General features: G+C 41.5%; 1 protein-coding gene across 1 annotated transcript in view; it reads right to left on the bottom strand.

The window, feature by feature from the left end:
- LOC118215101 (NACHT, LRR and PYD domains-containing protein 3-like) overlaps positions 1–16,788 on the bottom strand; it is a 102,273-nt gene extending 85,485 nt beyond the window's left edge. Inside the window, exons 1-3 of the mRNA XM_035395538.1 lie at positions 16,459–16,788; positions 9,008–10,489; positions 8,593–8,902 (exon numbers count right to left, since the gene is read on the bottom strand). Of these exons, the coding sequence (XP_035251429.1) occupies positions 8,593–8,902; positions 9,008–10,489; positions 16,459–16,774 (2,108 nt within the window). The 5' untranslated portion in view covers positions 16,775–16,788. The remainder of the gene's footprint in view (positions 1–8,592; positions 8,903–9,007; positions 10,490–16,458) is intronic.
- Between the last annotated feature and the right edge of the window lie 696 nt (positions 16,789–17,484).

Raw genomic sequence — 17,484 nt, 5'->3', positions numbered from 1 at the left:
CTGGAGCCGTCAACTCGTGTGGGCAGAGTACGCGCACAATACGCTACGTAACGCGTCGACGGGCACCTCACCGTTTGAGGCCCAATGTGGTTATCAACCTCCACTCTTCCCAGAATTGGAGAAGAACATCGAGGTGCCCTCCGCAGAGACATTTGTCAAGCGGTGTCGGTCCACTTGGAGGAGAGTTCGTACTTCACTTCTACGCTCGTCAGCCAGTCAAAAGAGGCTTGCCGATAGACACCGCAGACCGGCGCCCTCCTATCGGGTGGGTCAGCGTGTCTGGCTTTCTACTCGTGATCTCCCTCTACGAGTGGAGTCTCGTAAACTCGCTCCTCGTTTCATTGGTCCATTTAAGATCCTTCGGAGAATTAACCCGGTCACGGTTCGCCTACAGCTGCCCCGGTCCATGAGAATTCATCCTACCTTTCATGTCTCTCGTCTTAAGCCAGTTCTAGTAAGCGCGTTGGCTCCTGTGGACAAACCCCCACCTCCGCCTAGACTCGTGGATGGGGAACCAGTTTATACGGTGCGTCGCATTCTGGCCGAGAGGCGCGTGGGCCGTAGGGTACAATTTCTCATTGACTGGGAGGGTTATGGTCCGGAGGAGCGTTGTTGGGTTCCCTCTAGGGACATATTGGATCCTGAACTGATCCGGGATTTCCGCTCTCGTGGGTCCGAGGGCCCGTCTGGGGCCGGTCCTTAGAGGGGGGGTACTGTCACGGTTTCTGTGCAGGTAGATCATTTTTCTGTGCCTGCACCGGCTCAGTGGTTAGCATTCCGATTAGCCACTCGGCTAATCGTTATTTTGGTGTGTGGGGACGATTAGTTCGAGCTTGCAGATTAGCCACTCGGCTAATCGTTATTTTTGGTTCCTGTGGGAGGATTGTTCCTGCTTGAACATTCCATGCATTCCTGCAGGGTTACCTCTGATCGGTTTCACCTGTGGGTTGCTCACACCTTCCGCTGATTACCAGCCACACCTGTGGCTGGGTATTTAAAGCGTCAGTAGGCAGTGGAACGGTGCTTGAGTGTAACGTGTTTTGCTCTAGCCAGTTCCCTGTCGTATTCCTGAGCAAGGTATAAGGAATTTAAGAACAAAGAGATTTAAAAAAGAATTCTGACTTCAGTTTGTTTGTTTTTTGGAAAAAGGTATTAGGACGGTATAGGTCCAGATTCTGAGGCCGGCGGTTTTAAGGGGTTATTGTGTCACCGTTGGGGCACAAACCTTTCTGCCCTTTACTAACCAGGTTTCCCCCCTGGTTTTAGTTGGCCTCAGAACTTCTTCGGTTTGTTTTTGAAAAGACACTTTTTCTCAGCTTCGGTTCGAAGTTGTTTATTTTTCATTTCTCATTTCCCTATTCCTTTATTTTCCTTATATACTCCTTCTTCCTCAGTTACCCGTTTAGGGGTTTATTATTCATTATTTGGGATACGTCCCCTAGGAGTATAGCACCCCCTTATTTCGTCTCTCACGAGACTCAGTGGTTACTGGAGTGCCCTTTGGTAACTTATAGATCCCCTGTTTGGTCGCGTCTGGTCTTCACCCTTCCCCGCCCTCACATATACATTCAAAGACTTTGGGGGGATTATTTTAAAACTTCACTAAATCAGTTTTTGTAGCTCGGTAATCTCCCACTTTATATTAGGGTAAATATTGTATATTTATTTAGAGATTTCAATTATTTGTGCTGTTATGGTTATTGAAAATGACACTCACTTATTCACTCACTTCTACACTGCTGCCACCTTTCCTGAAAAAGAGCTAAATCTGGTCTGCTTCACCCAAAAATTAAGGGGCATAAATTCACATAAAAAGACTATATCCACAATGCAAATTCATTTAGAGAACATAGATAATAAAGCCACAGATGAAAGGAACCTGCCAACATGGTAATAGCTGTATTTTCAAACACAATGCATAGGAAGCAGCATGAGTACAGATGAGACTGTGCTGACATCACATAGCAGTGTCTGCTCCATTGCCAATAAAAGCTCAGACTGAGCAGTAGTAACTTATTTTCCAAACTGCTCAGCCTCCTTGAAAGATCCATCATCACCACTAGCCTAAGTACATATAACCTGTAACCACACCTACACACAATTAAATCTGCATACATTTCCATGAAGGAAAAATAGCCTATCACTATAAATCTCACCTAAGATAAACTACCTCTTGCACTATCAACCTCCTGACTGAGGACAGGGCTGGGGCTTTCTGTCGTTTTTTTTTAAAGAATGACGAGATTTTCCTATGCATCTTGATAAGATTCACACAGATCTCCTTTACCAATACTAAATAGCATGCTATGCTATCACAAATCACGACTAGCTAGCGAGCCAGAAGGCTAAACAACCGGATTGAGGGATGGCTACTAACTTTAGCTGGTACTAGCAAGCAAATCATGCAAAGCAAACTATGCCTGTATTTCTCAAATGCAATTAAGTGCGTATAACTCATTGCATTTCATTTTCACACGTTTAAAAAAGGGATTGATGCTCTACTAACCACTTCAGAAACACACCGTTAAGCTGTAGCCTACATCTCCTCCAGCACTGATGCGCAACAGAGTGTTGTCTGTGTGCGTGCGTACCTGCTGTTGCGAATCGATTTCATCCTGCAACTTTTGGAGAAACCAATACCATAGTGAAAGGGGGTGTGTGACTTTTTGAGGTATGATCTATGACATAATCAGAAGAATACATTTGACTCGTAATATAAAATGATCATAACTACATATTATAAAAAAATAATAGTAATGAAATTAAATAAAAATATAAAAAATCCAGATATCAAAAATCTGGGGGGGCACGTGCCCCCCCCCAGGTTGAATGGGTATGACGCGTCTGCGTGCATGCATCCACGCACACACCCTCCCCCAAACACGTGACCTCCATGCCCAATTTCAGCCTCAAAATGTGTGGCTGCTAGAGGTTGGGCACAGCTTTGCAGACCGTCAGATGGTACATGCACAAGTTAGACAGCAGTTCATGATAAACTTTTCCTTGAAGTTTTATGGTGTTACGTAAATTTTCCACCAAGTTTTGCCATGTTAGGTGAATCCGTGTAGATTTTATGCACCTTTTTGTGATAGGCCACTCCTGCTGCCATGCCCCCTTTTGCCAATTGGCATGAACAGTTGATGAGCTCTTCTTTGGCTCATGACCAACTTTTCCACAAAATCTTGTGCAAATCTGTGAATCCATTCGGGAGCTATGCACCTTTTTGTGATAGGCCACGCCCATCACCACGCCCCCTCTTGGTCAATCAGCCTGAAAAGTTACTCAGCTCTATCTTTGGTCATGGCCAACCTCCAGATGCCAAATTCCAGCCTCCTGGGGCGAAAACTGTTGCCACTATGTAACTGTATAAATAAACTTGTCCTCCATCAACTGGGGGAGTTGGTGGGCCAATTGAAAAATAATTAATAAATGAATAATTAATTAACATTAAAAAAAAGAATTATAGCAGTGAAGACATATTGCAACACCCATAAAGCCAACAACACACATCATCTTTTAGCACTAAGAAGCTAAATTGTCATCACCATGAATGAGTGTTTATAGCAGGTAAGCCTACAGTGAGGGACCTGAATCTTTCCTCTACTCACATATTTCACACTCCACATACTGTTGGAATCCAAAGATAAAAAGTTCACAGGGATTAAAATGCTCTAGAATGAAAGTTGGGGCTTCAGGTGTGTGTTGTACTCCATGCAACATTTTCCTGTTTGGTGAGCATTCTTCAGGTGCTCCTGCTCAGATTCATGGGCAAATCAATCAGTCACATAATCATAAGAAATGCATTTTTGAATTAGAGGATAATTACTTTGATGGAGCATACATTTTTTCAGCTATAGTCATAATCAGTTACAATAGTAAGAGCTTGGGAAAAAAGCTCTCTATGAGTTCTACACCTCGCTAGCTAAGTAGCCTGGTATGCTATTGGTAACCTACCATGCTGAAGTTGACTCCCGATTCAAAATGTCTGGTCCACCTTAAATAGGTTCGTTTGAATAATCCCACTTCTAACCTTCCAAGTAGCCCAATACAGGCTAATATAAAAAATAGAATTTTTGGATTTGACTTCTCCTTAGAATTAAAACACTTGTTTATGACAGAAGGGATCCTTATGTACGTTCTACCCCATTTCTGTGAAATTTTACTGCAGAATTTTTGAATAATCGCACTTCAAACCTTCGATGTAATCCAATGGAGGCCAATTGAAAACAGTGTTGCCAGATCAGATTGACAGTTTCCAGCCCAATCACAACGTAAAACCTGCCCAATTCAGTGAAAACCAGCCCAGATCATAACACCGGCTGGTTTTAGGCTGCTGTATTAGGGTGGGCTGCGGTCGACCGGGGGGGGGGGGGGGGGAAGGGGTGCTGGCGAGTGCGGACAAATTCCCCTAATACCGCAAATTAAATCAACCAGCAGAGAAACAGTACTGGTATTTTCTGTGCTGCTACTTTCGTAAAATTGTTTTCACAATATTTTCTAAAACCTGCCTAATTTTGACAAAAGCAGCCCAAATTTCATCAACCAGCCGAACGCTATTTTTACCCGCCCACCGTAATCAAAAGGAGCCCAATTGGGCCGCCCAATATGGTAACACTGATTGAAAAAAGTTATATTTTGTACTGAAATTTCTCCTCAGAATTACACAGTTCAGAGAGGGATTATTTGAAATTTAAAGCGGTGGGGACCTAATCCAGGAAGGAACTGGACCTGTCGTTGAGGACTGGACCGAACTGGACATTCTGATTCGGGTCCGGGTCTGGGTCCGGAACTGGAACGAGTTTCAGACTAGTCACCGCAGCTCTACGTGTCCTCCTACCCCTAAAGCCTTTGTATTGCAATGACAAACTTAGCCTGAATAATAAATAGACCTACAGAATTAAAAGAAATTGCCTTAAACTAGCTGGTCAGCCCACTTACATCTGAGAAACGCTATAAGCTTTGGGTAGCCAAATCTCTTGTTTGAATGATGTAAAAAACCATGAACAAAAGAGGCCATCAGTATATTATTTCACAAAGAAGATCACACATCGCAGAGTGGGGTTGCCAGACGTTCCCCTAAATGTATGTAGGGGATTTGAACATTCATGGGGGAAGTTTCACAGTAAAGATGTATGGAAGTCAATGACAGATAGGGAGATTTTAAATGAGATATGGGGGAACATTTGTGCGGAATTTGAATGGGAGTTGATTGAAGATTTTGAGGAATGTTTTTAGGAGTAACTGATTCAGGCAACACTGAGGCAGAGATGTAAACTAGGTTCAGTTTCAATTCAAGCAAAGAAACTGCAGTCATTTCCCTTATTCAAACATAATATGTTAGGCTATAAGAACTCATCACAACTTTGTGGATAATTCGAGAGGTCAACATTGTTTTGACATTGGTGCAGCTAGCTTGATGAACAGTGTATGATGCAGGAAACTGACACAACGCAGTTAGTCAACACAGTTCCAAATATAGCCCAGGCAAGTAAGATCAACAATCCCGCTGAAGTCAGAATCAGTCACTGCATGACTCACTCGTTCACTAGGAACTGAAGTCAGTGAACAAGAGTCTGAAGTTGGAATCAGTTGCTGCATGACTCACTCATTCACTAGGAACTGAAGTCAGTGAACAAGAGTCTGAAGTTGGAATCAATCGCTGCATGACTCTTGTTCTCGTTTGTGGAAGTCCATCCATCCATTATCTATACCCGCTTATCCTGGTCAGGGTCACAAGGCGAGAGGCAGGAATACACCCTGGACAGGTCGTGCTGTTGGATGCTGTCGAGTTGGGGGGGGGGGGGGGGGGGGGGGGTGCTGTTGGATTCTGTCCAGTGGGGGGGGGGGGGGGGTCGCTTGGTAAAATCCTAAATTACATTGCTATGAAATGTTCTGTTGCCATTCCATTTAAAATTTATACCCATAGTTCTGCGATAACGGATGAATAACGTGTTAGTTACCTTAGATAAACATTGGATCGTGTGGCCCCCCTCGTGGTCGTGTGGCCTCCCTGGCGGTTGTGGCCCTAAACAACCGCATAGAGCGTTTATGCCGGCCCTGCTTTTGAAGCAAACATGAGCCTTTGGTCTTCTCTCAGCTTTGTCTTTCTTCTCAGCTGTGTCTTTGGCTTTGATCAGTTTTAATGTGGGAGAGACAAGCCTTGGTTTTGTTTTGCCTTTCATTTGTTTCTTTCATGATTATCTTTTACTTAATTTCCAGGATTGTCTGATTTTGTTTTTGTTTGTGTACTTGAGCCTGTGTTATTCAATTTTATATTTAATTGGACCCTATTTTCTCAGTCAAGGCACAACTGTCAAACACTAGCAGCAATGCAAGGTGCTGGTGAATTTGGGTATTTCAGTCCTTTCTTGACTCCAGGCGCTAGCGCAACTGTGGCACAGTTATAAAAGAGGTTCAATAAGAATAAATGGTTCTGTGGGTGTGGTTGGGTTTGGTTTCATTATTGCCAATCAGATCACCCCATTTCTGTCCCTGTAGGAAACACAGCCAAATGCTAATGTCACCATGGCTGAAGAGCAAGCGTGTTGTGATCATCTCTACTGAAGGGAGGAGAGTTTTCTCTAGCATAACTAGAATTCTGTACAACACTAAATTCTTAGGCCTTCTTAGGCAGCAGGGCCCCTCCGTCTCCAGGCACCGAACCTCCCAAGGACAAGAATTTAGAAATATTGCATGTACGTGTGTGTGTGTGTGTGTGTGTCTATGTGCATGTCTTTTTTTTCTTTCTCTCTGTATCTAATGGATTTCTATAAGTCCAAACTGGTGGGCTTGGCCTTCCTCCTTATCCTCCCCCCTGCCATCCTGCCAGGGAGAAACCGGCTATGATGCCATGCATGCAGGACTTGTTGTGTATAGGTTCCAGACTCTTTCTGCAGAAAAGTCCTATTTCTTACATGAATGTACCTCATCGTGCTGGTTATTCTAAGGGTAAAAATTTCTCTGCCCAACACTATGAACTATTACAACCGTTATGAGGACCTATACAAAGCAATGAAGATGAAACTGAATAGTTTTGGTTAATTATTTTGTTAATATTTAAACGAAAGTGTATTTTCTGTTCATATGCCAGTGCTAAGAGGCATAATAAACGGTTCTGTTCCCATGAACAGTTCCGCAGGGAGAATATTCCCAGTCTGGCCAGGAGCAGGAGGCAGCTGGCAGAGACAGCCTCCAGTCAGCCTCTCCATCCTGCTGCTGCCGCTACTGTTTCAGCTAGGCAGGCATCGCGCTTGTGCACCAGAGGACAGGAAAGAAGCATTTTGTCTGGATTTACTTTTTTGTTTCTTTGCTGTCAAATTTTGTTTCATATCACTATTTAAAATAAACAAAAAAATTATTTACTTCAACTAAGTGTCATTCACTTCAGACATGCACTTGATAAGATGAATGAACACTCACTAGTGAAACGGCTCCACAGCCAACCAGTCCCTGCTCTCTCGTGCACCCTGTGCTCTGAAATCTCCGTAGCGATTGTCACATGCTGCTCTGCTTCTCTCTGTATGAAAGTCCTGTAATGTGTCCTCTGTGAGGTCTATGTCATATCCATGGCATATGGCTATGTAGTGTAGAACACAGCACACCACAAAGAATGCACTTTCTGAGGGCTGTACAGTAATGTACCACCCAGTCCATCCAACATTCTAAAAATGCATTTTCAACATTCCAAAGGTCCACTCTATCATTGACCTAGCCCAGCCAAACACATGATTAAAAGCAAGTTTCCAGTGCGTTCGGGGCTCATTGTAAACACTATCTGAGGGGTGTAAAGCCGGTCTCCCTCCTACCTCATTCAAGTAGCTTACACAGTTAACTCCACTGCCTAAATAGCCAGCATTGGACTGAATGACTTTCCTTTCAAACAGTTAAACTGAAATAAACAAAATATTTATTTTATCTGTGTTATGTGTATATGGATTCACATGTGTGGCACAGTTATAATGCCAAAATAGCACAAGTTAAAACCTGGTATGGGTTGGTTTGATTGCAAATGCATTATTCAACACCAAACTCACATAGTGAAAGTTTCTATTGACACATCCCTGATTGCACCAACAAACCCATGTTGACACAAGCAGATTAACCACAGCCCGTAAAACTAACAACCATGGTGAAAGTGAAAAATATGACACTAGCAATTCCAACTGTGTTTGTGCCTATGCTGTGACCAAAATAGGGCCCCTTTTCTTAATACTGTAACTTAATATAGCATCTCTTCATTTTAATCTGCTTGAATTGTATGTTCTGACAAAGGTTGATCCATCAGATTACTCTGCATATCAATGAACTCCTTATTTATTTCACAATTGCTATCCTTGCAAATAATTAGTAAATGTATTAAATCAGTAAATAGTAATAGTAAATAAAATATATGGTAAGTGCTGAGGTTTTGCATTTGATGCTGCTTATGTTCTGGATATAAGACATTAAATGAGGGCACAAGTTAAAACTTCTGATTCAGTAATCTTTTTTTAACCAAATTTTCTCTTACCCGGAAATCTTTATTCTCACTAGAAATAGAAAGTGGGAAAATATGCTGTCAATCATCTACATTATTAATGACATAATACTTACTTGGCCTTCCTGCAGTTCCTGATTACTGGTAGCAGTCTCTGATGACCTGCTGCTGATGTGTTGTAGGTCTTCAAGTCAAACTCATCCAGGATCTCCTCTGACATCAGTAACACAAAGGCCAGAGCTGAACACTGGTCTGGTTCCAGCTTTTTATCAGAAAGTTTTCCTGATCTCAGGGAATTCTGGATTTCCTTCACTAGAGAGTTGTCATTCAGTTCATTGAGACAGTGGAACAGATTGATGGTCCTCTCTGCTGAAGACTCATTTCTGATCCTCTCCTTAATGTACTGGGCTGTTTTATTAATGCTCTGTGATCTGCTTTCTGTCTGTGTCCATGGATCTGGTACAGGTGATGTGGTTCCTATCCATGTCCATAGTCTTTGAAAGAAAGAGTTTGGTTTGTGTCTTCCTCCATCAGATCTGCTTCCTGTTTGTGTCAGTAGTCCCCCTGAGAGCTTCTGAATGGACTCCAGAGAGAGGCCAAGAAGGAATCGGAGGAAAAGGTCCAGGTGTCCATTCTTACTCTCTAAGGCCTGATCCACTGCACTCCTGTGTAACTCAGACAGCTGAACTCTGTCACTGTGAGGTTTTGATTCTTCTGCTCTGAGTACATTTCTGTTCTCATTTACACATGAATGAAACACAAACAAGGCAGACAGATACTCCTGAATGCTCAGATGCACAAAGCAGTAGATCTTCTCCTGATAAAACCCACACTCCTCTTTAAAGATCTCTGTGCACACCCCAGAGTACACTGAAGCTTCACTGACATCAATGCCACTCTCTCTCAGGTCCTCTTCATAGAATATCAGATTGCCCTTTTCCAGCTGTAGAAAAGCCAGCTGCCCCAGTTTCAGGATGATTTCTGTATCTGATGCTGACATCTTCTTTGGGTCTGTCTCATCAGTGCCATGATACTTCTGATTCTTCACATTAGTCTGAATGAGAAGGAAGTGTGTGTACATTTCAGTCAGTGTTTTGGGAAGATCTCCACTCTCTGTTTTACCCAAAATTTCCTCCAGAACAGTAGCAGAAATGCAGCAGAAGACTGGTATGTGACACATGATGTAGAGACTCCTGGATGACTTTATGTGTGAGATAATTCTGCTGGCCTGGTTCTGATCTCTGATTCTCTTCCTGAAGTACTCCTCCTTCTGTGGGTCATTGAACCCTTGTACCTCTGTCACTTGGTGGACGCACTCAGGAGGGATCTGATTGGCTGCTGCTGGTCGGGAGGTGATCCAGAGGAGAGCAGTGGGAAGCAGATTCCCCGTAATGAGGTTGGTCAGCAGCACATCCACTGATGATGACTCTGTTATATCACAGCAGATCTCATTGCTTTGTAAATCTAGAGGAAGTTGACACTCATCCAGACCATCAAAGATAAACACCACTTTTACTTCATCACCTTCAATACTTTTGATCTCTTTCAATTGTGGAAAGTAGTGCTGCAGAAGTTGCATTAGACTAAATGCTTTTTCCTTCTTCAAATTCAGATCTCGGAAAGGAAGAGTGAAGATGAAATCGATGTCCTGATTGGCTTTTCCTTCTGCCCAGTCCAGAATGAACTTCTGCACAGAGACGGTTTTCCCAATGCCAGCGATGCCCTTTGTAAGCACAGTTCTGATGGTTTTCTTTTGTCCAGGTAAAGGCTTAAAGATGTCATTGCAGAGGATTGCAGTCTCCTGTGTGGTTTGTCTCTTGGATGCTGTCTCAATCTGTCTGACCTCGTGTTCATTATTGACCTCCCCACTTCCCCCCTCTGTGATGTAGAGCTCTGTATAGATCTCATTCAGGAGGGTTGGGTGGTCCTGTTTTGCTAAACCTTCAAATATGCACTCAAACTTCTGCTTCAGATGAGTTTTCAGTGCCTGCTGGGCTCTTTTTATGGATTCATCTGAAGAGAGGAAATATGAGAAATAATTATGTTTAAAATATGATAAACATTTCAATTGCCCATTTACATTTCATTTCTCAGATTTACATTGTGGACGTACTGCTGTGGTAAATACTTTCTTCAAATATCACACTGTGATTTTAAAATCTAATATTGCTATCCTCAGTGCTCTTTAGCCCTGGATACAAACTCAGGGCAGTCTGTCTGATGGGACAGTGGTTTAATCACCAGCTTTTGAGCACAAGGTTCCTGCTTTAACACTAGAAGCGCCGAGATACTGAGATATATCCGAGTTTAGGATTTTTTTCATTTAGTTACTAACAAGCTACAGCATCTGCATTCACTGACTTTTCCTAGATATTTGTTCTCTACATTCCAGCATTGCAGGAATGTAAAATTAATGTTTGGAAAATGTTAAAAACACCTTATTTCACCTCCATGTCTGTTATAACAGTGTTGTTACATTTCGGCCATCTTCAGACTAACAAGTCAGTTCTCCTCCACCACACACCAGGAGGCGCAAGGATTCACTTTTCATCACAGTGGACACACCGTTGCATTTTTGTTTATACAAATATTTTATTTATTGCATTTTGTTATTAGAAATATTAGTTTATGTTTATTTTGAAGAATAAATTATATTATTTTTTATGTTCTCTTCAAAAATATTTTTATATTGCGTTCGTTTTGTGATCATTTGTTTATGCCTCTGCCTTTCCCTTATGTTCTAAAATCATTTTATTTCATTTATTTACTTATTTTTACAGTTATTATGCAACTGGAAATTTTTTAATAAGGGTTAAAATAAAATTGATCTGCCTTCAAATGCAAGGTTTTCCATCCATCCATTATCTATACCCGCTTATCCTGAGCAGGGTTGCAGGGGGGGTTGGAGCCTATCCCAGTGTGCATTGGGCGAGAGGCAGGAATACGCCCTAGACAGGCTTCCAATTTATCGCAGGGCACGCACACCATTCACTCACACACTTATACCTATTGGGCAATTTAGAGTCTCCAATTGGCCTACTTGCATGTCTTTGGACTGTGGGAGGAAACCAGAGTACCCGGAGGAAACCCACGCGGACACGGGGAGAACATGCAAACTCCACGAAGAAAGGCCCCAAGCCGAGATTCGAACCCACGACCTTCTTGCTGTGAGGCGACGGTGCTACCCACTGCACCACCGTGCGCCCAAAAACGAAATCTAAAACATAAGTAAAACAAGAGCAAATCCGCAATAGCTATTGTTTTGGCTGGTAATTTGTTTATTCATAGAGTGTTACAGTGAAGATGTCTTTTTGGAGGCCAACCCGGACGTTTCTTCCGCCATGGGTTCCCTCGGCAAATTTCCTATGGATTTTTCCCAGAGGGATCACGTTTATTTAGTGCACTTGTTATCAGTGGACTTTCATGCCTCGCTCATTGATATTGTTGAGCCTTGCGCCCAGTCGTATAGAGACTGGCGTAAATTTGCCATGTGCCAAATTACAGATTATAGTGAACGTACTTTTCAAAATATACTCAAAATTATAGCTGTATTATATCCTATTTTCTGTGAGGTAAACATGTGAAGTTGTGACACATTTTGCTCTTGAGGGACCAGAAAGGAGGGGACATTCATTTCAAAGACTAAAGGTTTTGGAAAAAAACATCCATCACAGCCTGTGTGTGAGTCGCACGTGAGTGGTAACACGATGTCCGGTTATGCTAGGCTTTGCAGTTGCTTAGAATAAACAGCATACACATTTTTGACATAGTATTAACCTTTAGGCTACTTGGGAGAAAAATAAATGTCACTATTACATACAATCAAAAAAGATTTCTCAAATGCGAAGTGTCTTGTGATGTGTTCGTGCGGTGTATGCTATTATTCTGTCGAGACTGGATAAAACAGTATAAGCTAAATGGAAAAAAACTAAAGTATAAGCAAGAGAGAGAGAGAGAGATTGCTGTGTAACAAAAAGTAATACAAGGTATACTTTGTAGCGTAACGAATTACGGCTAAATAAAGTACTTTTATTACTTTTGAAGCGAGTAACGAGTAATATTACACTTGATAATAATGATATGATAACTTACAGTTGATAATAATATTTATAATAATAATAATAATAATAATAATAATAGTATTATGTGCTGGACTAATAGAACATTTTATCTCTCCCTGGAGAGATATCAACTATCAACCATTCACACGCCGTGGCATAAGTGCACCATTCTCAAGTGGGACATTCACATGTCAATCTAAGGGTAAGACCACTGAACTGTATGGGTAAGACATTCAGCGCTCACCCCTCCCCCACCCGAGAACACAGAAAACTTCAGCTGCTTTAGTGAAGCATGGCACGTGTGAATGCTCCATGAGAGCATTCTTCACTTATGCTGAGCGTAATTTTTCACTTACTTAGAAACGAAAGCACACATTCGTGCATGCGTGTATAGATGAGACGGCGTCTTGAGGAATAGATTGAATGGAAATTTCTAAATATTATTTTCACAGTTGAAAATGTAGGTTTTGAAAATATAAGTTAGGCCTACTGAAGTGAAGTCTCCAATCGCCTTCACTGGTGTCGTGGATAGGAACAAAGTCACGTCCCTCTGCGAAGTGGAACATTCACACCTGCTGAAAGTTTGGCTCAGAGCCATAGAGAAAAACTATCAGCTCTGGTTTCGCTAAAGGCAGCTGAAGAATTCTGTATTCTGGGGCTGGGGCTGGGGGAGGGGGGAGGGATGAGGGCCGATTCCATGGATGAGCGTGAACGATCGTGCGTGAATAGCTGGTAGTTTTGCTGAAGCTATTATCATAAGTAGGCCTTTTACTAAGTAGTAAAAAAGTCAATTTTACTTGTTTTATTTCTAGTCATAATAGGTCCGAACCTTGTTTCATATTAAAAAAAAAATAAGAGCCTTGCACGTTAGGAACTGTGGTAGAAGACTGTTCACGCTGTCTACGTAGATGCAACAACACATGTATAAACCATCAGGATGCGTTTTGTGGTAATATAGGCGTCTGTGCGCTTTGCCATGCCCACGCAACCATTGATAGAGTTTATGGAGTTTATGAAACGAATTGTCCACATAATTACTATTCCAATTTCAGCAATACTTTTACAGTTACCAATCAGAGAAACATGTCGCTACCACTAATGTTTCTAATGTTCAGCATACCACCATTGTGATGAGCAGTTTTCTTACACTATCATAAGATTGACAGCCCAAGCAAAAACCACGTCAAAGAACCAGGAATAAATTCTATCATTATTTATATTCCTTTTAAAAATATTTTAAATATTGCAATCGTTTCGTTATCATTTGTTTATGCCTATGCATTTCACTTGTGTTCTGAAACCATAGTCCTACATAGTTATTAAGTGGAAAAATTTATATAAGGGTTAAAATGAAATGCATCCATGTTAAAATACCACACAATGGAAACAAATATCCTACACCTTGCAGATGTCGCTATTATGTGTAACTTGATTTATTTTATTTTATGCAGAGTATTCACATTTAGGCTATTTGAGACAATATAGGCTACATAATTATCAAAGTTTTAATCAAAAAGATTATTCATGTAACATGTTATCGATGTTACACCCTATCAAAGAATTGGCTTTTCACGCACCACACCACGCCCCTCACACCTGAAACTATAATGGCACGGGTGGGCTGTTATAATAATGTCTATTCAAATTACTTTTGGTATTAATTCAAATTAAAAATGTATGCATCTTGGGCACTATGCACAAAACAGTATCGATCGACAGTGATCCAAAAAAACTGACAGAAACAATCGCCCATTATAACGCAACAAAAATGTGAGTGGATGTTTTAGACCAGATGGCACAGCTGTATTCGGTCAAGGGGGGCAGTTGTCGTTGGCCAGTTGCCATTTTTTTTACAAAATTTTAGATCTGGCTGCTATAAGTGCCCATGTTTTGTACACACAGTGCATGGACAAAACAATTTAGAAGATGTATTCTTGAGTTGGCTAAGGAGTTGCGTGCAAGTCACATGGCAGCAAAGGCGACTCTAGGCTTCCAAACTCTGTGGCGTACCGTCCTAACGCCACTGTGCAGTCCACAAGCCCCTAACACACCGCAGCGAGAGCGGTCACTGAAAAGAAAATGCTGCCAGGTATCCAGATGTGGAGAGAACAAAACCTGTGACATCTGTGACAAGTGTAAATGACTTGTCTGTGGCAAATGTACTAAAGTGCAACCCAAGCTCTGCTTTGAATGCTGACGCAGTTGAAAATTTCAGTAAGGCCTATTGAAGTGAAGTCTCCAATCGCCTTCACTGGTGTCATGGAGAGGAACAAAGACAATTCTGTATTCTGGGGCACAGGGAGGGGTGAGGGGCGATTCTAAATAATTCAGCTTGCTAGCTATATATTTAGCTATCGTAATATTTTCAAAATTGTTTCAATTTCCTGACAATGTGCCGTATGCTAGTGGTTTTGATATAATAAAGCAAATTACTGAAGACACGTGTCTCGTCTTTTTACTTTGTTGCTATCTCAATGTTAATTTCTGTGTGTGCTGAAGCGATATATTGTACTGTATTCAGTTTTGAAATCCCACTTTTTCTACTTTGTTTCGTAGGGAGCATAAAAGCATATTTTTCTGTCTTCATCTTTTAGTGCATGATTTTTATTATGAACTTCAGCCTGCAACTGAGAATGCTGTTGTTATTGGCACTGCTGATTAGATTACTGATTGCTGATTGCTGATTGTCACAATATAATTTGCATATTGCTCAAGACACTGGAAGCACAGCCCCCTTCCCCCAAAACGGTCCCATTTTTTACTTGCATGTACTGCATTTCATTGAGTGAAATGTGACAGAATGAATGTGCACTAAGTGCAAACTAATATGAACCGAACATTCGTGAAAAACATTTGTGTTAAAATATCACCAGTGTTGCGAGGTTTTGTTTTTTCATACATCCCGTTTTTGTAACTATTATTTCTGGTGGCTAAGTAACCGGGAAAACTTGTTTGAACAACAAGATCCTTACATGTATTTCTTTGCCAAGGTCTTATCTACAGTGTGGTATAAAGTATTTTAGTTTTACAAATGGGTGTTTTTTGTAATTACGATGAAAAGGAGACATGCGACCGTCTTTGGATTTTGAATCGCCAGTGTACATGTTTTCTGGTGGCTAGGTCACCGGGAAAACTGGTTTGAACAACAATATTTTTACATATATTTTTAGAAAACAGAAAACTCGACCCTAAAAGTCACACAGGTGATGCGTTTCCCTCCAACCACAGTGATTACATGTAGAGGGAATCGGCTAATTTTTAAAATTGTATTATAGGAAACAACAGTTCTGGCAAATTAGCAATGTATATGTTGTTATTTGATTATGCCTTAGCATTTATGACATTATGCATGAAGAAAGATCGCCAAACAGGTTTGACCTCCCTACTATCTGTTCATTGTTAGCTTTTCATGAATCATTCACTTCATAAAGTCTTCAAATTTGGCGTTTAGCCGATCAATTTATTCCAAACACATTTAGTTTGTAACAATGTGTTGGCTAGAATGCCAAGCCATAACTAAAGCATAGCTTTTATATTTCATAAATATTTAATTTGGACAATGGGCTGGCAACCTTTGTCAGCTCGTGTCTAATAAGCGCCATCTAGCAAACAATTCAGACATTTCCCGTTTTAAGTCTCATGTGTCATGTGACCCAGGCTTAAGCGATTTCAATCCTGTGGAATGGTCTGGCGCTCCTGGTGTTAAATCCCCTTCAGGCACATTTCATCTTGTTCATATGCCTGTCCCCATAATCACTGCTCCAGGCTGTATTTTTATTTAAATGGCTTTGTGCACATGTTGGTTTTCTATACATAAGTGTGAATGCTATTAATCAGAACATTAATCACTGTCAGATTTGTTTGCTAAATTCATTTCAGCATTCTAATGGAGACACAGAACCAATGAGAGAAAACTCTTACTGAGCTGCTCATCTCTCTCCAGTGAGTCGACGAGATCCTTCTGCTTCATGTTCCTCAGGATGTGGAGTGTGATCTTCAGAGACCTCTCACTGCCACAGGTCTCCAGCATCTTCTCAACTATGTACAGGGCCTTAGAATCCTCTTGCTCTCTCTCAGTGCATTCTTCATCAATTTTATGACTCTTGAACAATTCCTTCATCTTCCTAAACTTATCCAGCTCAGAAGGATCTTCAGACAGACTCTTTAAGCATTCTGGGCAATCCTGACTCAGATGGCTCTGAAACAGTTTCAACTTCTCATCCTTCTTCAGCTTCATCAGAGTGCACAGGAGAGACTGAAACAAACACATGAAGAGGTGTGCTGCATCAGTGTGAAATAAACACATGTAGAGGTGTGCTGTATCATTGTGAAATAAACACATGTATAGGTGTGCTGTATCAGTGTGAAACAAACACATGAAGTACTGTGTGCTCTATCATAGTAATTTAAATAAAAACTCAACTAAACAAGCTGGGATCCTTGCCTTTTGTGTCACGTGTTTTTGACAGGCCTTTTTCTGTTTAAGCATGACAATGCCCCCAGGTACACAGTGAGGTCCATACTGAAATGGTTTTGTCCAGAACGGTGAGTAAGAACTTGACTGACCTGTATAGAGCCCAGACCTCTACCACATCCAACACCTTTGGGATCAATTGGAAAGCCAGGCCTAATCGCCCAATCAGTGCCCAACCTCACTACCCTCCTGGCTGAATGGAAGCAAATTCCTACAGCAATGCTCCAACATCTAGTATAAAGCCTTCCCAGAAGAGTGGAGATTGTTACAGCAGCAAAGAGTGGACCAACTCCATATTAATGGCCATACTTTTGGATGAGATGTTGGATGTCAGGTGTCCACATACTTTTGGCCATGTAGTGTAGAGTATTTTCTCTGGAAGCATTTCACGCAGCCTCTATAGTTTGGTTGTTTACTACCACTCTGAGACACACACACACACATGCAGACCTACACTCACACACACATATTCA

Source organism: Anguilla anguilla, chromosome 16, assembly GCF_013347855.1.
Source record: "Anguilla anguilla isolate fAngAng1 chromosome 16, fAngAng1.pri, whole genome shotgun sequence".
NCBI lineage: Eukaryota > Metazoa > Chordata > Actinopteri > Anguilliformes > Anguillidae > Anguilla > Anguilla anguilla.
Note: the sequence above shows the minus strand (reverse complement) of the source record. Positions and strands in the feature narration are given on the sequence as shown.